This window comes from Leguminivora glycinivorella, chromosome 3 (genome assembly GCF_023078275.1).
Source record: "Leguminivora glycinivorella isolate SPB_JAAS2020 chromosome 3, LegGlyc_1.1, whole genome shotgun sequence".
In the NCBI taxonomy this organism is placed as follows: Eukaryota; Metazoa; Arthropoda; class Insecta; order Lepidoptera; family Tortricidae; genus Leguminivora; species Leguminivora glycinivorella.
Window position 1 is genome coordinate 5759794 of NC_062973.1, and position 18263 is coordinate 5778056.

At 40.5% G+C, this 18263-nt stretch overlaps 2 protein-coding genes across 3 annotated transcripts in view; one reads left to right on the forward strand and one right to left on the reverse strand.

The window, feature by feature from the left end:
• Window positions 1-1205: 1205 nt before the first annotated feature.
• LOC125242555 (STAM-binding protein-like A) lies at window positions 1206-14911 on the reverse strand. Of its 2 annotated transcripts, none has more exons than XM_048151318.1 (10): window positions 14780-14911; window positions 13936-14089; window positions 12505-12618; window positions 11789-11905; window positions 11145-11278; window positions 10211-10358; window positions 2986-3123; window positions 2551-2663; window positions 1885-1987; window positions 1206-1573 (listed from the first exon to the last, which is right to left on the reverse strand). In XM_048151318.1, exons 1-10 carry the CDS (start codon window positions 14902-14904, stop codon window positions 1511-1513), a joined length of 1209 nt encoding a protein of 402 aa, XP_048007275.1. In that variant the 5' UTR covers window positions 14905-14911; the 3' UTR covers window positions 1206-1510. The 2 variants fall into 2 exon arrangements, with proteins under 2 accessions (XP_048007275.1, XP_048007276.1); XM_048151319.1 differs by having other exon boundaries at window positions 13936-14106; window positions 14780-14891.
• The window catches only part of LOC125242556, an 83273-nt gene continuing 79839 nt past the window's right edge, over window positions 14830-18263 (forward strand). Inside the window, exon 1 of the mRNA XM_048151322.1 lies at window positions 14830-14943. The gene's annotated coding sequence lies outside the window, so the exon portion shown is untranslated. The remainder of the gene's footprint in view (window positions 14944-18263) is intronic.

The following is an 18263-nucleotide window of genomic DNA, read 5'->3' on the forward strand; positions in this document are numbered from 1 at the left end:
TTCACAATTAAACTCACACTAAGTGTCAAAACTATGACACGTCAATCACATATCGAACACACAAAGCCCGTTTCTTAACAGCAATTGATGTAACATCTATCGCAGGTGTATGGTGTTTTTGAGAAAAAAGTTACGAATTTAAAAAACTAACTAGGCTATTCTGTTTCCTATAATTGGCCTAACTATATGCCGAAGTTAACGGAATTCAATAAAAAACGGTGTACAAATAAATACTGACTAACTTCTTACATGTAGGTTTTGTTCTGTCATTGCACATATATTTGAACCTCATAAATTAATAATAAAGTTTGAAATTAAAGTCTGTATAACAATATAGAAGACGGTCAAGGGCTGGTGAGTCCTAAATTCTTCAGATTCTCCGCCTTTTTTTTAGTGAAAATTTTGCTTGGCCGTTTTAATAGTCTGATAGTCAATAAAATTCAAGCGAAGTAGAATTTTGTTTAAACAAACATAGCTAGTGGTAGGAAATCTCGCTGGTTTAGATGGCACACCGCTGGGCTAGTGACTCAGTGGGCGTGAGTTCACGTCACACTAGCCAGTAATTTTACGGTGCTACTGATACTGAATGGAACTCGAAGATCGGTTTGAGAGAAATCAGAATATAAAGTTTTTTAATCTGCCGAGTATTTATTCTTCAAACTTCAAGTGACAAAAAATTGTTTTATTTGTGAATTTGATTAAGTGAAACGAATTAAGACGATACAGGAGCGAAAATGCTAAATTGGAAAGGAGCCTCCTTTTAATTAGAGAATTCTAGTTTAATATACTAGTGTTATTAACTAGATTTATCGAAAAAAAATTGTCCATTAAGAACAACTCAGTTAAAAGATATGCCGAAATTTTTTTTTAAATCGAAGTTTTCGACTGTTTCCTCCTTCAAAACTTAGTCAATCGTAACGAAATTTGAGAACCTGAATAACAATGAAATAATATGTATCGGACCGTTAGTTTTTTTGGCTAATTGCTACCAATTTTGAATACCACACCTTTTTTGCGCCATAATCAATAAGGGCATTTTTGGAAATTTTTGAAAATAAGAATATCAAAAAAATCAAAATAATAGTAATCTGGGTTGAAAAAAATCATTGCTCTATCTTCAAAAACCAGGGAGGAAATAGTCGAGAGCGTTTGTATGGAGAATTGACCCCTACCGTATCGTCTTAAGAAATGATATATAGGGCCGATATTTTTAGCAATTTCAGAGTTTTTACTGCAGGGGAAAAATTCAGTGAGTGTGTGTTACCTTGGTAATCTATAGCTTAGAATAATACAATGTATTATGTTATAGTGGTTTTAAATAAATCAGTATTGCGTTGCAAATACAAAAATAATAATAAATATACCTATACATAATCTATTTAATATGGCACCCTTAACTAAAGTGCAAAAGGAAGCTCGCGTGTCAAACAAAAGGTTTTAGATCCATTTTTATAAATAGCTTTATAATCATGTTTGTTATACAGGTACATAACGCTAAGTTTCAGTGCGTTCATCTCCGGAGATCCACCATCTCGACGGTGGCTGACTGGTCGATGCGAATGTGATCTACCGTCTGAAAAATGGTTTCAAATGAAAGCTTGCAAACGGCCCTAATAGGATAACAGGTGGGCCCACACAGAGCCATGCGCGAATAGGTTGGCCATACAAACAGACCTCGTGACACACCCCCCTGGGGCCTGGGCCTTTACCACGTAACCCCCCCACGCACGAAGCTACATCCGCGCTTGCTGACAGAGCGAACAGACAATGCAATGTCGCCGACACTGGCCATTCGCCGCAGGAGGAAATTATGTGTGTTCACACAGCAGTATACTGGGTGAGGGTAACCCGGCTAAAGGCGGTAAACTGTTAAACAGAACTTACGTAGAAGAGTGGCGGGTCCTCAACGTGTGGATGGAAGCCCGTCTGCCGGCAGTTTGTGATGTACTGCATGCCGTGGTCTGGCGTTAGCGCGAAGAATCCAGTCCTACAAACAAATAATTTAAAATTATATTTTTTAGCTTATAACTGGTTAAGAGTTTTAGTTAAGACTTGGGTTCCGTTATTACCAAACTAAAATGGAGTTGGGTGGGACATGTTGCTAGACAGAGTGATGGCAGGTGGACTTAAATGTTAATGTAAGGAATCCCTGGCATCCGTGGGCTCGTTGGGTCGATGACATCCGGAAAGTAGCGAGTCACAACTGGATGAGACTAGCCCAGGACCGGAAAAAGTGGCGCACTAGAAGAGAGGCCTATGCTCAGCAGTGGGCGATAAAGGGCTGATATGATGATGATGATGAAGAGTTTTAATCTAAAACTCAGCCCGGTGAAAATTGCCCCCCGTAGTAATTGCGCTCCTGTAGCTTACTCGTTGTAACCGAATAGCCTCTGGCATCATGAACTCATAAGAGCATTTCATGTGGAAACATCAAACAGAACAAACACATCTCCACACGTTCGTGTTTGTGTGTGTTCACTGTTTGACGATGTTTGCCAAGCGTAGATGTACCATGACAAGTGAGTTGTGTGTGTGTGTGTGTCTGCTTACTCGTTGTATTTGGGCGCACAGACGATCGCTATGGCCTCGGGCATCATGAGCTGGTAGGAGCACTGCGTGTGAAGGTCCACGGATGACAGGAACGCCGTCTGCGTCGGGTGCGTCTGTAATGAAAATTCAACTCTATAGTTTAGTCTGTGAAGTACATTTTTTTTTGTTATCTTTGAAAGAAGACGGGCTCTACTAGATTTTGCTAGAATGCTGAAAGTAGCTGCTCAAGAGTCTCAAGACCGTGAAAAATGCCTATTTTTGCTGAGAAATATATCCCTAATGATGGATTTGTAAGATACCAGGAATACATCATCATTACATCTATCGATGTACAGAACGTCGCTGGATTCCGGAAGGCCTACAGGTAGCTAAAACGTAACCTTTTTTTCTTCTGAATCTATTTCTATAGTGATCAGGTCGCGATATAATACTTACGTGTATCCAACCAAGCGTGATGAGATTATTCTGGTCCTGGTACAGGAAAATGTCCTCCTCATTATTAGTACTGCACGAGTCCGCGGTGCCGGTCTGCTGAGGGATAATCACGTGGGTGATCTTCAGCTGGTCGCGTTCCTGTATTTTGAATATAGTTTTGCATTAGCAAGAATAGAAAATACAATCAGACTTTATAAAAAGTGATACCAAATGGAATGAGCTATAATATTATTATTATGTTATTTATTTATAATTGTAGGGGATTATTTTACTTCGATATCTTTAAATTATATATGTGGACTGTATTCGATTAATTTTATAGCTTAACGACACGAACGACACGACAAGAAATTAGGGAATTTAAGATAGGCTGGGTCAATTGTGGGAAGCACTCACCTTGTTCGGCTGTAGGCGACGATGCAGCAGTCGGCGGTGGCTGGCCAGGCTCCTCGAATCTCGGCTCGTCCAGACTTACCTTGAATCCGAGTTACCTTAACCAGCTCAGACACCGAAAATGGAACAGGCGACGTGCTTCTTCAATCGATCAGCCTTCCACAAACTCACACACGATTTTTCACGAGTATATTATATTTTACTTTAATTTCGAAAAGGTTAGCGCGACATGCTCCTCGAGACGACATGGGAAAAAAGGAAGTGAATCGACGGTTATATTTTTTTTTTACTTTTTTGCATAATGTTGCCAGGCGAAATTATTTTTAATATATTTTTAAAGCTACAATCCTTAACATTTTCCGCCCGCCAAAATGCAACGTATTTTCCACAAGTACTGTATGCTAAGGATAAGAAAAAAGGAACAATATGGCTTGGGTTATTTCCCTAGTTTAAGTTTACATACGTTTAAATATGAAGTTTAATCTAAATCTACGATAAAGTTAGTGCTTACAATGATACGATACGATAGTGAATTATTAGATAATTTAATTTTGTAGAGGCAGTGGACACAGTTTAACTACTGGGCGTTTAAGTTCGCCCGATTCTGTGCGGACCGTGACTACTCGACAGATCCCATCGCTCCCTGGATGGAGTTGTACCACCCGGCCAATCTTCCACTTCATGGGGCTACATTGCTCATTGACAATGAGCACGAGCGTCCCGACGATGATGTTTTTCTGGTCATCGAACCACTTATGGCGTTGCTGCAAGGTGTGCAGGTATTCGACGTGCCACTTGCGCCAGAAATCTTGATGGATCTTTTGGAGCAATTTCCATCTCTGAAGTGGACCTAATTTTGCATCAACCATATTGCTTTCAGGTAATATGGTGAGCGGTTCCAAAGTAAGACGAGCCCGAAAACATTTCATGCAGGATGAAACAACAGAGTTTATAGCCCTTTTTGCCGATAGAACCCAGAATTCTTGGGCTAATAAGTTTTGCAATGTTTGCAATCCAGGGTGCATAAAACGGTGATGATAATCCTCTATGATCAGCGTGGTCAACCTATGATCGCGAGGCAATAGTAGTGGATGTTTCACATCGAACGACAGGTCTCCTTTAGAAAGGCGACCGCCCACCCTTAGCAATTCACGGTCGTCCAGAAACGGCGCCAATTTCCGCATGGGTTTCGATAGGGAGTGAGTGGCTTTATCTTTCGATAAACAATGCAATTCCGAAGCAAAGGCTTGCTCCTGAACATGCTTTACTAGAAAAAGAAGAACCTTAGAAATTTCTTCTGGTGACAGATTCAAATCTGTATATCTCGAAGATGACATTTGTAAGTTGTGCATGAACCTAAAACAATAGGCAAGAATGCGCAATATGCGTTGTAGGGACGAAAATCGATTTAATATGTCATCGATCATAGACATATTAGACGCCGTGAGCAAACTATAAATCTTTTGCTCGTTCGAAGCGGCTTGATCTGGAAAGATCTCAGATTGTGGCCAAGATTCTTGAGGTTTGGAAAGCCAGGTAGGCCCCGCCCACCATAGCGTATGCTCGATTAAGTCAGCAGGTAACAAGCCGCGGGAGCCGCAGTCCGCAGGATTATCCAAACCAGAAACATGGTGCCACTTTTCAGGAGAAATATTCTCTTGTATGTGCGCAACCCTATTAGCTACAAAGGTTTTCCACTTGGATGAACACGAACGAATCCAAGTCAGCGCGACAGTCGAGTCTGACCAAGCATAGATGTCATCGAAAGTATGAACATCCTTTAAAGCGTCTGTAAACGAGACGACTAAATCCGACAACAAAACAGCAGCTAGCAGCTCGCACCTCGGAATGGAACATTTACGAAGTGGAGCCACCTTGGTTTTAGCGCAACAAAGGCGCACGACAATAGTTCCGTCATTTTGAACGACACGACAATAAATGACAGCACAGTACCCCTTCTCCGAGGCGTCACAGTACCCGTGAAGCTGCAACGATACGAAAGATTCAACCATTCTACGGGGAATGGATAACGAATTCATCTTCACCAATTGTGACTTAAATTTATGCCACTCTTGGGCGATGTCAGTAGGAACCTCGTTGTCCCAATCGACACCAGAAACCCATAGGAGTTGAATTAAATATTTTGCGAAAAATACGACAGGCGACAATAGGCCCAGAGGGTCAAAAATACGGGCGATATCCGAAAGGATCGATCGCTTTGTACAACGACAATCATTCAAGGAGGTCTTGAATGTGAAGGTATCTTCCTTGGGAAGCCATGACAGGCCGAGAATTTTTAGCGACAGATCATGAACGTTTTCAAAGTTGTGAAGTTGTTCCGAATATAGTTCTGAACCAGGTAAACCTTTTAGAAACTCGGGGTTATTTGATGTCCATTTGCGCAAATGAAGTTGCGCAGACGATAATATTTCCACCAACTGTTGGCGTAGCACTAACGCATCCTCAACAGAGTCTGCACCTGAGACAATGTCATCGACATATGCATCCCTAGCCAATACTGCAGCACCTTGGGGAAAGCGAGACGAAAACTCCTTTGCTAGCTTGGATATACACCAAAGCGCCTGATAGGGAGCACAGGACACGCCATAGGTCACTGTGAGCAAACGATAATCTTTCACAGGCTCATCAGATGATGGACGCCATAAAATGCGTTGATAGTCGCAGTCCTGTAAAGCGACAAGAAACTGCCGGTACATCTGCTTGATGTCCCCGGTGAACACTACTGCATGCCATCGAAAACGAACCAGCAAATCAAATATATTATTTTGCAATTTTGGGCCTGGCAGCAGCGCACTATTCAAGGACTGCCCCGAAGAGTCTCGGGCGCTAGCGTCAAAAACGCAACGCAGAGGCGTAGTGACGGAGTCTGGCCGCAAAATTCCATGGTGGGGTATGTAATAGAACTGACCCTCAGACGCCACTGGAGGACCAACCTCTTCCATGTGACCACAACTTAAGTAGTCGTCCATGAAATTGACATAAGCTGTCCGAAATTGAGGATTTAATTTAAATTTCCTCTCTAAATTTAAGAGACGCTTGAGAGCTATCTCACGAGAATTTGAAAACCTTGGTTTGTCCTGAGGGTCGACATAAGTTAATGGTACTACCATCCTTCCCTCGGGACTGCGACAATATGAATTTTCCATTTGGTTTTCACACGACAATTCCGATTTCGACAAAACGATATTTTTAGGCAGATCAAAGCCTTCCAACTCCCAGAAGCGTTTGATGCTGTTGTCTAATGAAAGACTCGACACGAGAAAACACCTCTCCATATCACCTCCGGACCCCTTAGAACAACGAGAACGAGAAGTGTTAATGTCTCTAGGGCACTCACCCATCACCAACCAGCCAAACACCGTGCGGACGGCTATGGGCTCATCTGGGTTGCCCTTGACAACACCAGACTGTAATGCCGCAGCAAAAAGGTTGACACTAACCAACATGTCTATTGGTCCAGACTTATGAAAATATGGATCAGCGAGATCTAAATCCTTTAGATGCATCCAGGACGACACATTAAGTGGCTCCAGTGGCATATCAGGGCAGATCTTAGGAAGCACATATGCTTCAAACGAAAATGTGCAAGATGAGTCCCCATTTGCCGGGACTATCTCACAATCGACAATTCCAAAAGTGTCCGTTGACGCTAGACCGACACCGTTCACCGATGGTGAGTTAACTTTAATTGGTATTCCTAGTTTTCGAGCGCACTCTAATGTAACAAAATTACATGCGGAAGCATTATCCAATAGCATACGAATTGGTACTAAATGGTTATATTTATTTTTTATCATTACAATAGCCGTCGAGAACAGGCTTGGTGCATTTGCATTATGGACAGTCAATGTCACTTGAGTTTGCCGAGTGGACGGTTCCAACTCCTTATCAAAGTGCAATAATGTATGGTGTCTATGTTTACAAACGCCACAAGACACCGAGGACTTGCAATTCTTAACTGAATGGGATGGCCTACAACACATTATACAAAGTTTCTTTTCCTTAACTTGGGCGAACCTATCCATTGGCCGCAATTCCAAAAATTTTGAACAATGCTCAAATGTGTGCCCTGGTGTGGAACACATAACACAGTTACTCACATTATTCACTGGAGGAACAAGAAATGAAGATTTAACTTTATTAAGCACTGGCTTGTTCGACACCGGTTTACTACTAACTGTTAATGACTTACCGAGACTGTTTTCTAATGCTTGGCTCCGCTTTTCAATAAACGACATTAATTCTTCATAACTAGGAATCTCCGTGGTTGAATTAAGTTGAAGCTCAAAAGCTTCTTTTGTGCTAGCGTCCAATTTAGACCACAATGAATGGAATAGCATAAAATTCCTGTCGGGTAATTTATACTTTGACAAAATTTCAATATTTTCTTTAAAAGTTCGACAAATTCTCACTAATTCAGAAGGACTTTTAGATCTTGCCACCTCACAGTTTAATATTTTTTCATAAAACAGACTAGCAATTATTCTTTTTTTATCAAAATGCTCCTTAAGTGTGTTGTACGCGATCATGTAATTTTCGTCACACAATGGGTAATTTTTTATCAAATCGAAGGCATACCCGGTCACACTTGATAACAAATAGTGAAGCTTTTCAACTGCAGGTATACTTTTCCTATGAACTAGTGAGTCGAAAATCTGAATAAACGATACCCAATTTTCAATTTTAGAGTCAAAGGGAACTATAGTTATTTTAGGCAATTTAGCACTTGAAGTCGTATTTTCATTGGTCTTTAACACGGTGGGTCCTGTTTCCGATAAACGTATTTTTATAGATTTTACCATTTTTTCGAACTGCGCCGATATTTCCAGCTCGCTTTTACGGTCACCAGCTGCAGTCGCCGTCAATAAATCAACTTGAAAGGCGTGAAATTCCTCTTCCAGCCTGATCACGTCACTCAAACAATAACCTTTTAAGTCGCAACTGCTATGAATAAACTCCATCCGCACAAAGGCGTAATCCCGCCCTACACGGTTTTTATCAAAACTTTCCGTTGCCATGTTACTCTAGTAAACTATTTAATATAAATTTAATTTATGTAAGGAATCAATTGAGGTTATGTTTACTTTTCACTTTGACACAACAGCGATGACAGTTATGGTTGCGTTCAGAAATTCACTAAATCGAAACTAGAACCAAATTTTTGTCTATGCACAGTATGAACACGCACCTTCTTAACTAATGGAAAAACGCCCAAGCCAAGTGTTTCTAATCTTACCCTCCAATGTTTTTATGATTTCACAACGAAAAATTTAACTAATAATGAAAGGGTTTTAAATCGAAAATTAACCACGGTCACTTTACAATTATCCGGTCGAGGGAACAAAAAATGTAGGGGATTATTTTACTTCGATATCTTTAAATTATATATGTGGACTGTATTCGATTAATTTTATAGCTTAACGACACGAACGACACGACAAGAAATTAGGGAATTTAAGATAGGCTGGGTCAATTGTGGGAAGCACTCACCTTGTTCGGCTGTAGGCGACGATGCAGCAGTCGGCGGTGGCTGGCCAGGCTCCTCGAATCTCGGCTCGTCCAGACTTACCTTGAATCCGAGTTACCTTAACCAGCTCAGACACCGCAAATGGAACAGGCGACGTGCTTCTTCAATCGATCAGCCTTCCACAAACTCACACACGATTTTTCACGAGTAGGTATATTATATTTTACTTTAATTTCGAAAAGGTTAGCGCGACATGCTCCTCGAGACGACATGGGAAAAAAGGGAGTGAATCGACGGTTATATTTTTTTTTTACTTTTTTGCATAATGTTGCCAGGCGAAATTATTTTTGATATATTTTTAAAGCTACAATCCTTAACAATAATTATATTATAATTAATTATTTATAATATAATTATTTATAATATAATTTATTTGCCATAAATTTTATATTTACATAAGATGGTACATGTTTAATAAGTTTCAATACAATTTTACCAGATTGGTGTAGCATTATTTAAACAATGTTTACAAAAGTAAAACTAGCATGAAATACATTTTATTTTATTTTACAATCAGAAAGTACTTTTTAAGACTATGTATATGGACACAGCTCGATAAGATATTTTTTTAGACGATTGAAAAATTTAGTGGATGAAAGAGACTTTATTTCTATCGGTAAGGCATTGTAAACCCCTGCCGCAACCTGCCTGTGGCATCTCATGAACAATGCTGATTTGCTCACAGGAGCCTGGACGTCATGGGCAAATATCTTGTTGAGCCTTTCGCTATTAAAGGTTGTTTTCGGCGGATATGTACTAGGATATCGCCTTACAATCTTGCATATAAAATATGATACTATAAGATATGAACGAATGTTATTGGGAATCTAATGGAGTAGGATTTATAAACAGTATAATATTTTATGAGTAGAACTAGTATTTAAATATTTGGTACTCAAGATAATATTGCATGAAAAGCATAACACACTATTAAAGACAAAAGATTGCATGGACTGACCAGTTTCCCGGCGAGAATCCCGCACGTTTCAATGTCTCGGCGTGTGTTGGGCTGGGCAAGCCGGAGGAACTGGGTCATCAGACCCGCTAGTACCACCACGGCGCGTAAGCCCCATAGACCTGGGACCGGACCTGCGGTACTACATCTGTAAATGTGGACTGACCAGTTTCCCGGCGAGAATCCCGCACGTTTCAATGTCTCGGCGTGTGTTGGGCTGGGCAAGTCGGAGGAACTGGGTCATTAGACCCGCTGGTACCACCACGGCGCGTAAGCCCCATAGACCTGGGACCGGACCTGCGGTACTACCTCTGTAAATGTGGACTGACCAGTTTCCCGGCGAGAATCCCGCACGTTTCAATGTCTCGGCGTGTGTTGGGCTGGGCAAGCCGGAGGAACTGGGTCATCAGACCCGCTGGTACCACCACGGCGCGTAAGCCCCATAGACCTGGGACCAGACCTGTTGTTGTGCTGTCTCTGCAAAGAAAGTATCAAGTTCTTTATCCGTACAAATGTAAGATATTATTTACCTAAACTATGTCAGGATGAACAGACATGGTTTAGGTAGATAACATGGTTAATTTTTCTCATCGCTGAACTAAGAGAGTAATTTGCAGCGTTCTGATAAAAGTCTATCCTTTACCAAGACAAGTGTCTCCGTAAAATAGGGATGACGACTACATAAAAAAATGGCATTCTGTTTAGTCCGTCAGTTAGATCGTCCAAAAGTACTGAGCACATATTTTCGCTTTTTCTAATTAATGAAAAAATACAAAGATATAGAGCATCAAAGTTCCGGAGTTGGGGCTTGTGATGTTACTTATACCTAGGCTTATACTATACCTAGGCGTGACGTCACGCGAAACTTCAACGCACTGTACCGTCGTCATTTTTCGTTTACGAGAAAAAATAAACAATACGTGTCTAAAATTCTCTGATAATTTAACTGACGGACTAATTAGTTTTTTTAGTCGTCTCGCCTATTTTGATGATAGGACCTGTACCTATGGTTCAAATGCTGTATGCTCATTGAAGAGCAAGCAAAATGGATCAGATACAGCACCCATCCACAGATGGAGCTGATGACGACACGGCCCATTTGTCCTGATACAGACAGATACTAACTATTTCTGACACCCTGGTCCCTGGTATACAGTAACACCTGTGCGAGGACTGGATGAGCACACGTGTCTTTGTGATGTAGTTCCATTTCTTCTGAGAATAGATAACACTTATGGAACCCTGGTATAAGGTGATACTAACTGGTGCGAAGGCGGGATGAGTGGCGGCACGGGCGTGTAGTGGTGCGGGGGCGCCCGAGGCGGTGTGTTCGCGAAGTCATCCGGGTACAGCACTCCGTCCACAGGTGGCGCTGATGGCGACACGGCCCATTTGTCCTAAAACACAGATATTTAATGAGTGAAAAGAGAGGCAACGACGCAGAGCCCAGCGACATGCCCTATTTATAAATCACAATTTCGAGATGTCTGGATCCGAAGAACCGATGCACCACGACCACAACACCACATTTACCGATCACCATGGTAAAACCTAACATTTATCGAACCAACATCGGTAAAAGCGCAAAGAAAACAGTAATTATTTTTAACATTTCATACATCGGTAAAACCCAGGTTTTTACGTAATTCGGGATTTTACAGTAACATATACATATACCCTATCTTCTTACCCTAACTTCTTCATCTGTTCCTCTGCTAAACGTCGCGTTTCTTAATTATAGAACCATATTAGAATAAATGTATATACTGCATCCTTCAAATGTGGGTGGTCCCGTCCGTCCTCGTCGGCTTGCAGTCGCTCTGCTAACTTGGCGTCATCTTGCTTCTTCTCTGGCGCTCTGCTAAACGTCTCTTCAACCAGAAACATATGAGAATAAATGTACATACCGCGTCCTTCAAATGTGGGTGATCCCGTCCGTCCTCGTCGGCTTGCAGTCGCTCTGCTAACTTGGCGTCATCTTGCTCTTGCTTCTTTCTCTGCTCCTCTGCCAAACGTCTCTTCACCTAGAGCAATTTATCACTTTTGAAATACAAGGTTTTTAAATTGCTGTGCCATTAAGTAAAATATGGAGTTCTTCCAAAAGGAGTGTACAGATTTCTAAAGGGCACGGCAACACGCAAGTACAGATTTAGTGCGAAAAGCCTTTCCTTCGTATTTTTCCGGATACGTTCGTATTTTTCATGCTAGTTCAGACAGCGTCAGTACGTCTACGTACGTTCGTACGTTTCCTTATAAATACGAAAGAAATTCTTTTCGCACTACATCTGTAACACCTCTGGTGGTGCAAGCGTCCATAGGCTACGGTGACTGCTTACCATCAGGCGTGCCGTATATTTGTTTGCCACATGTGGCATAAAAAAATAAAATAAATGTAGATAGGAAGGTCCAGCCGCCAGGTACAGTTGGATCGATGAGGTTGAGAAAGACCTGTGTGACTGAATGGCATCAGATCACAGAAAAGGAGCGAATGTTGAAGTCTAGTGTGGGAGGCCAAGATCCACTTCGGGTTGCTGAGCCAGCAAAGTAAGTAAGTATAAAATAAATATAATTGATCTTAGAAGTTATGATGGTATAGGAATATAAGTTCGAAGTAATGTCAAACCTCATTCTCCTGATACAGTTTATGCTCTTTAGCAAACTGCTCGAGCAGTTTCTGTTTAAGCTTCTCCGCTTTAGGCATCACCTCCTTCAGCTTGGCCTGGTTCACACTCTTCACCTGTGTTAAAAAAACCGTAAAATTCTAAACTACTATCAGTTTTACAGTGATGTCTTATTGATTTAAAACATTCATGTTTTACACATACTTAATCTTTTAAAGGAGATTTCATCATGTATGTGTAAGATTTAAATAAGTTTTAATCTAACTTCCAACCAACACCGTTCAACATCCTTGGGGACAATACCATTCTTGAAACATGGTTGGTTAATTAAAAACTTAGTTATATTATATGCTATTAAGTCTCATTTACAATACAGTATGTAAACTAACGAAAACCATTTACTGTAACCCGTAAATGTCCAGGTGATACTGAGAAACTTTTACTATGGGATCAACCCCGAAATCATGAAAATATCTTCTGACAGTTTCATCTATCTATCTATCTATTTAGCCTTTTCTTCTGAACGTGGTGTTTGTGATTGTTTGTTTAGATGAAGTCGCGTAGTTCAGTGTGCCTGTTGGCATAGGCCTCCTCCAGCTCTTTCCAGTATTTCCTCTGCCTGGCCAGTCTAGTCCAGAAAGGCCCTCCAGTGGTTATAATTTCGTCCTCCCATCGTTTGAGTGGTGGGCGTTGAGCTCTTGAACCATCTCTGGGGTGCCACATGAGGACTTTTTGACTCCATTTTTCGGTCTTACATCTTACAGTGTGGCCGGCCCACCTCCATTTTTGCATGTCTATGTGTGTGAGGATGTCTCTAACTTTGGTTCTTTTCCTTATGTCGATGTTACGGCATTTATCCTTCAGTTTTACACCCAACATACTCCTCTCCATAGCTCTCTGGCACTTCGCAAGTTTGTCTCTTTGTTTTACAGTGAGGGACCAGGTTTCGCAGCCGTAGGTTTTATTTTATAGTAAGTATTTCCTATGGGAGAGTAAATTTTTATTTCGCGTTTTGGGTGTTGGTCCCATAGTAAAAGTTGCTCTGTGTAACTTAAATATTAACAGGCTTCAGTAAATGGTTTTCGTTGGTTTACATACTGTATATTGACGACCGGTCTGGCGCAGTCGGTAGTGACCCTGCCTGCTGCACCACGGTTCCGGGTTCGAATCCCGGTAAGGGCATTTATTTGTGTGATGAGCACAGATATTTGTTCCTGAGTCATGGATGTTTTCTATGTATATAAGTATTTATATATTATGTATATCGTTGTCTGAGTATACCCACAACACAAGTCTTCTTGAGCTTACGTGGGCCTCAGTCAATCTGTGTAAGAATGTCCTATAATATTTATTTATTTATTTATATTAAGTGTGATGTCTCATTGCGAGTTTTATATAGAATAACCTGGGCCAGGAGGTACAAGGTTACTAACCTGTGCTGGCACTGAGGCATACTCCGGGTGCTTACGCATCTTCTCAAGGAAGAGCGTCATGAACTTCATGTATAATATGTATGCATTCTCGAGACTGCCTTCTGCTAGATATACATTTGCCATTCTAACCATTTCTAGGCCTGATCGGTAGTATCTGAAATGAATGTAATACTATATACAGATATTTCCATATAAATAAGGATGGAATGAAGGAAGTATATGTGCGCACTGCCGAGGATTGGAATTCCTTGTCGGTGACTATATTTCCGAGCTCATATAACCCAGCAACCTCAAAAAGGGTGTCAACCTTAAATCAAGGGTGAGCAGGTATCTTCTGGATGAGCTTACTCCATTGTAGGCCACGTCTTTGACTTTGGCTACTCTGTGGCCAAGAGTAAGCTCATTTATAATAAAAATAAATGTGAATTTTATTATGAGATATTCCTAATCAATGACTAAATGAAAAGATATATACTAGTAGTTGTTAGAGTTGTTTATTTTTAGATAGGTGTAAAAAGTAGAATAAAACATTTATATTTATATTATCTCTAAATAAAATCCTTCAAATGAACACATTTAACTTGTTAAACTTATCAGTAAAATTGTAACAGTTGTATAAAATATTTTTGGGGTTTGGGGTGATAAAAAAATCCACACTAAAACATACAGCTATTAGTGAATTAAGTTTGTAGGCCTATTAAATGAAGCATAATTAAATGAAGGACGATATAGTAAACCACAATACCAGTAATAAACATCAACAGATGACTCACAAAATGATGCAACTCAAGTACTATTTGAACCGGCCTTAAATCTACTGATAAAAATCCATTTTGGAACTCACCTCCTCGGCGGCACATTCGGGTCTACCTCAACCATAGCTCCGTAGTTAGCTAGCTGTTTGACTCTGGCCGAGGGGTCTAAAGAACCCAAGTCCACCTGTTTATGCCGCTTGTCCTGTGACTGCATTATGTCTAATATCACAAAACCACCACAAGCGATTATAAGGTAAGTTAAACAATACCACTGGTTATTTTAGTAAGGAAAAACTTAGTATAATCGGTGGAAATTCCAATTTGCGCTAGAATTAATCATCAAAGTTTTCATTCCGTACTGTCAATGTCAGTGTCACTTATGTACGTCACAGTACCTGGGTGGCTAGCCGAATGGCACAATCGCTCACGAAACGCTCACGAAACGAAGCGCTAGTAGATATCTATCTCTATCGCGCTTGCGTATTGGCGCGACAGAGCCAGCGGCGTATCGCTTTCGTTTGGCGTCGGAGAAATGCCATTCGGCTACGGGGCCTGTCACTGTCAGTCTAGTGTCAGATTACGAGCAGTAGTGTTAGATTTGTAAGTGCGTTCTGTTATTGCCACGGTCGTTGTGACATTAAAATTTTCTATGGGAATTAAACCTTCGCCCCCCTACATTTTCGATCAATTTCTTAGGGTTCCGTTCCGTAGTCAACTAGGAATCCTTATAGTTTCGCTATGTCTGTCCGTCCGCGGATAATCTCAGTGACCGTTAGCACTAGAAACCTGAAATTTGTAAATAAAAAGTGGAAAAAATGTTTTAAGGTAAGGTTAAAAGGTAACGTCAAAAACCGTCGGTAAATTCCGAAAAGGGACCCTTATTACTATGGAATCACGGGTGATTATCATTTGAATTTCGGGATTTACCAACGGTTTTTGACGTTCGGAATTATCCGAGTACACTTAGTGCGTCTTCACATTATCCGATCCGATATCGGATGTCGGACCGATATCCCATACATTACAGGCGCCATCTTGGATTTTTTATATTGAAATCCTTCCGACATCCGATATCGGATCGGATAATGTGAAAACGGTCTTACTCTATGTAATTTGTTTTGTGCAATAGAGTGTTTTACTACTAGTAGTAGTGTCTAGTACAGCCTGGCAAAAAATAATTTTTAAGAAAAAAAAACCGCCTTCCTTTGGGGTTCTGGTGATAAATACTTTCAAATGTTGGATTATGTTATCAATTCGTCTGTATATTTTTTAATGTTTGTTATTCGATATCTCCGTCATTTCTGAACCAATTTTGAAATCTGGATGATTCTGAAGTACTTACAGATGAGAATGATTATCAGAACGGAACTCTAACCAGGGGCGGCTCACTCTTCATCAGCAGTTCCACTGCACCAAATGTCACTGTTCTGGACGTAAGTGCATGCTGTTCTTATAAAAATACCAAAGTCACTATAAGTGTGCCGTTCAGATTTGAGGAGTTCCGTTCTGACCATCATCTGCAATTCCACTGCACCAAATATCACTGTTCTGGACGTAAGTGCATGCTGTTCTTATAAAAATACCAAAGTCACTATAAGTGTGCCGTTCAGATTTGAGGAGTTCCATTATGACCATCATCAGGAGTTCCACTACACTAAATGTCACTGTTCCGTACGTAAATGCATGCTGTTCCTTTAAAAACACAAAAATCACCATATGTATGCCTTTCAGATTTGAGGAGTTCCCTCGATTTCTCCAGGATCCCATCATCAAAACTGGATTCTGAGAAAAATGGGACCAATCTGTATGCATATACATTCAATCAAAAAAAAATTTTCAAAATCGGTCTAGTAACGACGGAGATATCGAGGAACAAACATTAAAAAAAAAAAAAAAACATACAGACGACTTGATAACCCCTTCCTTTGAGATTTGGAAGGCGGTTAAAAAGAGTAGAAAAAGGAGCGCCATCGTCTATGTAAGTAACCCGCTTTGCATGTTGGATGCTTTCACACTCGGGTATCAATATTGACACGTGCGGCTAAACAACAACTTACGCGAGCAAATTTAAACAAATAACTATTGTATTTTTCTTTTTAACCGACTTCAAAAAAGGAGGAGGTTCTCAATTCGACTGATATTTTTTTTTTTGTATGTATGTTACTCGATATCTGCGAGAATCGTGGACCGATTTTCAAAATTTTTTTTTGATCGAACGGGTATAACCCCAAGATGGTCCCATTGGCACCAAGTCGGGGTCTGATGATGGGATCTTGGAGAAATCGAGGGAACGCTTCAAATGTTATAGGCACATGTAATGTTTTTAGTGTATTTTTCAAAGGTACACCAGTATTTACGCCTGATGGTAATAATTTTATGTGGCTGAGCTGATGATGGAAGGTCAACTCCTCAATGGTTAGGAGTTAAAGGATAATTCTTTCACTACTGTACATATATTCGGACTGATACATATAATATCACTAGGAACCACTAAAAATCAACAAATAAATTAACTTTTTAACAAAAAATAAAATCGCCTCCAAAAAAAGCGTGTTACAAAACACGGAGAAACTAAAAAGCCAAAAATAATAAACCTTCGAATTCAGATTTCTTATCGGATTGCAATAATCTAAACATCCAAATTATAAACAAATCAATTATTTTTGGAGTCGGGGCCAGCCTGCGTATGGTTGGGTGGGGCAAACAGGTAATAGCAAGGCGACGAACAGGTCTGGTACCGACTACAAAAATAATTGATTTGTTTATAATTTGGATGTTTAGATTATTGCAATCTGATAAGAAATCTGAATTCGAAGGTTTATTATTTTTGGCTTTTTAGTTTCTCCGTGTTTTGTAACACGCTTTTTTTGAAGGCGGTTTTATTTTTTGTTAAAAAGTTAATTTTGTCTTGCAATGACAAGCGCGGATCCTGCTCCGTGCCGGGGGGGGGGGTACGTGGTCTATTTGTATGGCCCACCTAGGTTTCAGGGGGTGGTCATGGTCACCCCCGGCCCCCCTGGATCCGCGCATGTGCAATGATAGGTTTTAGTCTACTATCTTCACACCACATTAATGAGACTTCTACGACAAGCAAAAACGGGGTGGTTAAATTGTTATAATATAAATATAAAAAACATAGAATTAATTATTACTTTAATGGTGGTCTACGAAATACCTATAAAATAATAATTAAATCAACTACAAGTATTTGAGATGCTACTTATAAGCAAAAACTTGATTAAAAAAAACTTAAAAAAAGACTATCCACAAAATGCACTAACATCACGACTGGGACCCAACAAATGGCGGTGATGCAGAGCATAAAGCACTTGCAATACTTTCCGCAGCTACGGCAACAATCCTCACAGCACGCACTACAACACGCGTACTTTGGACGGTCATCACGCTGGTACAACCAGTTACAACCTTGTTCGTAGTTAGAAGCTGGGCCACGGAAAGAAGTACGAGTATATATTCTTTTCCCGACACTATTCATAGCTCTCCTAAATTTACTCCTTCCAAGGTGCCAATCAGAATCATACCGCGCTGGACTTTTGCACGGCGAACATCCTT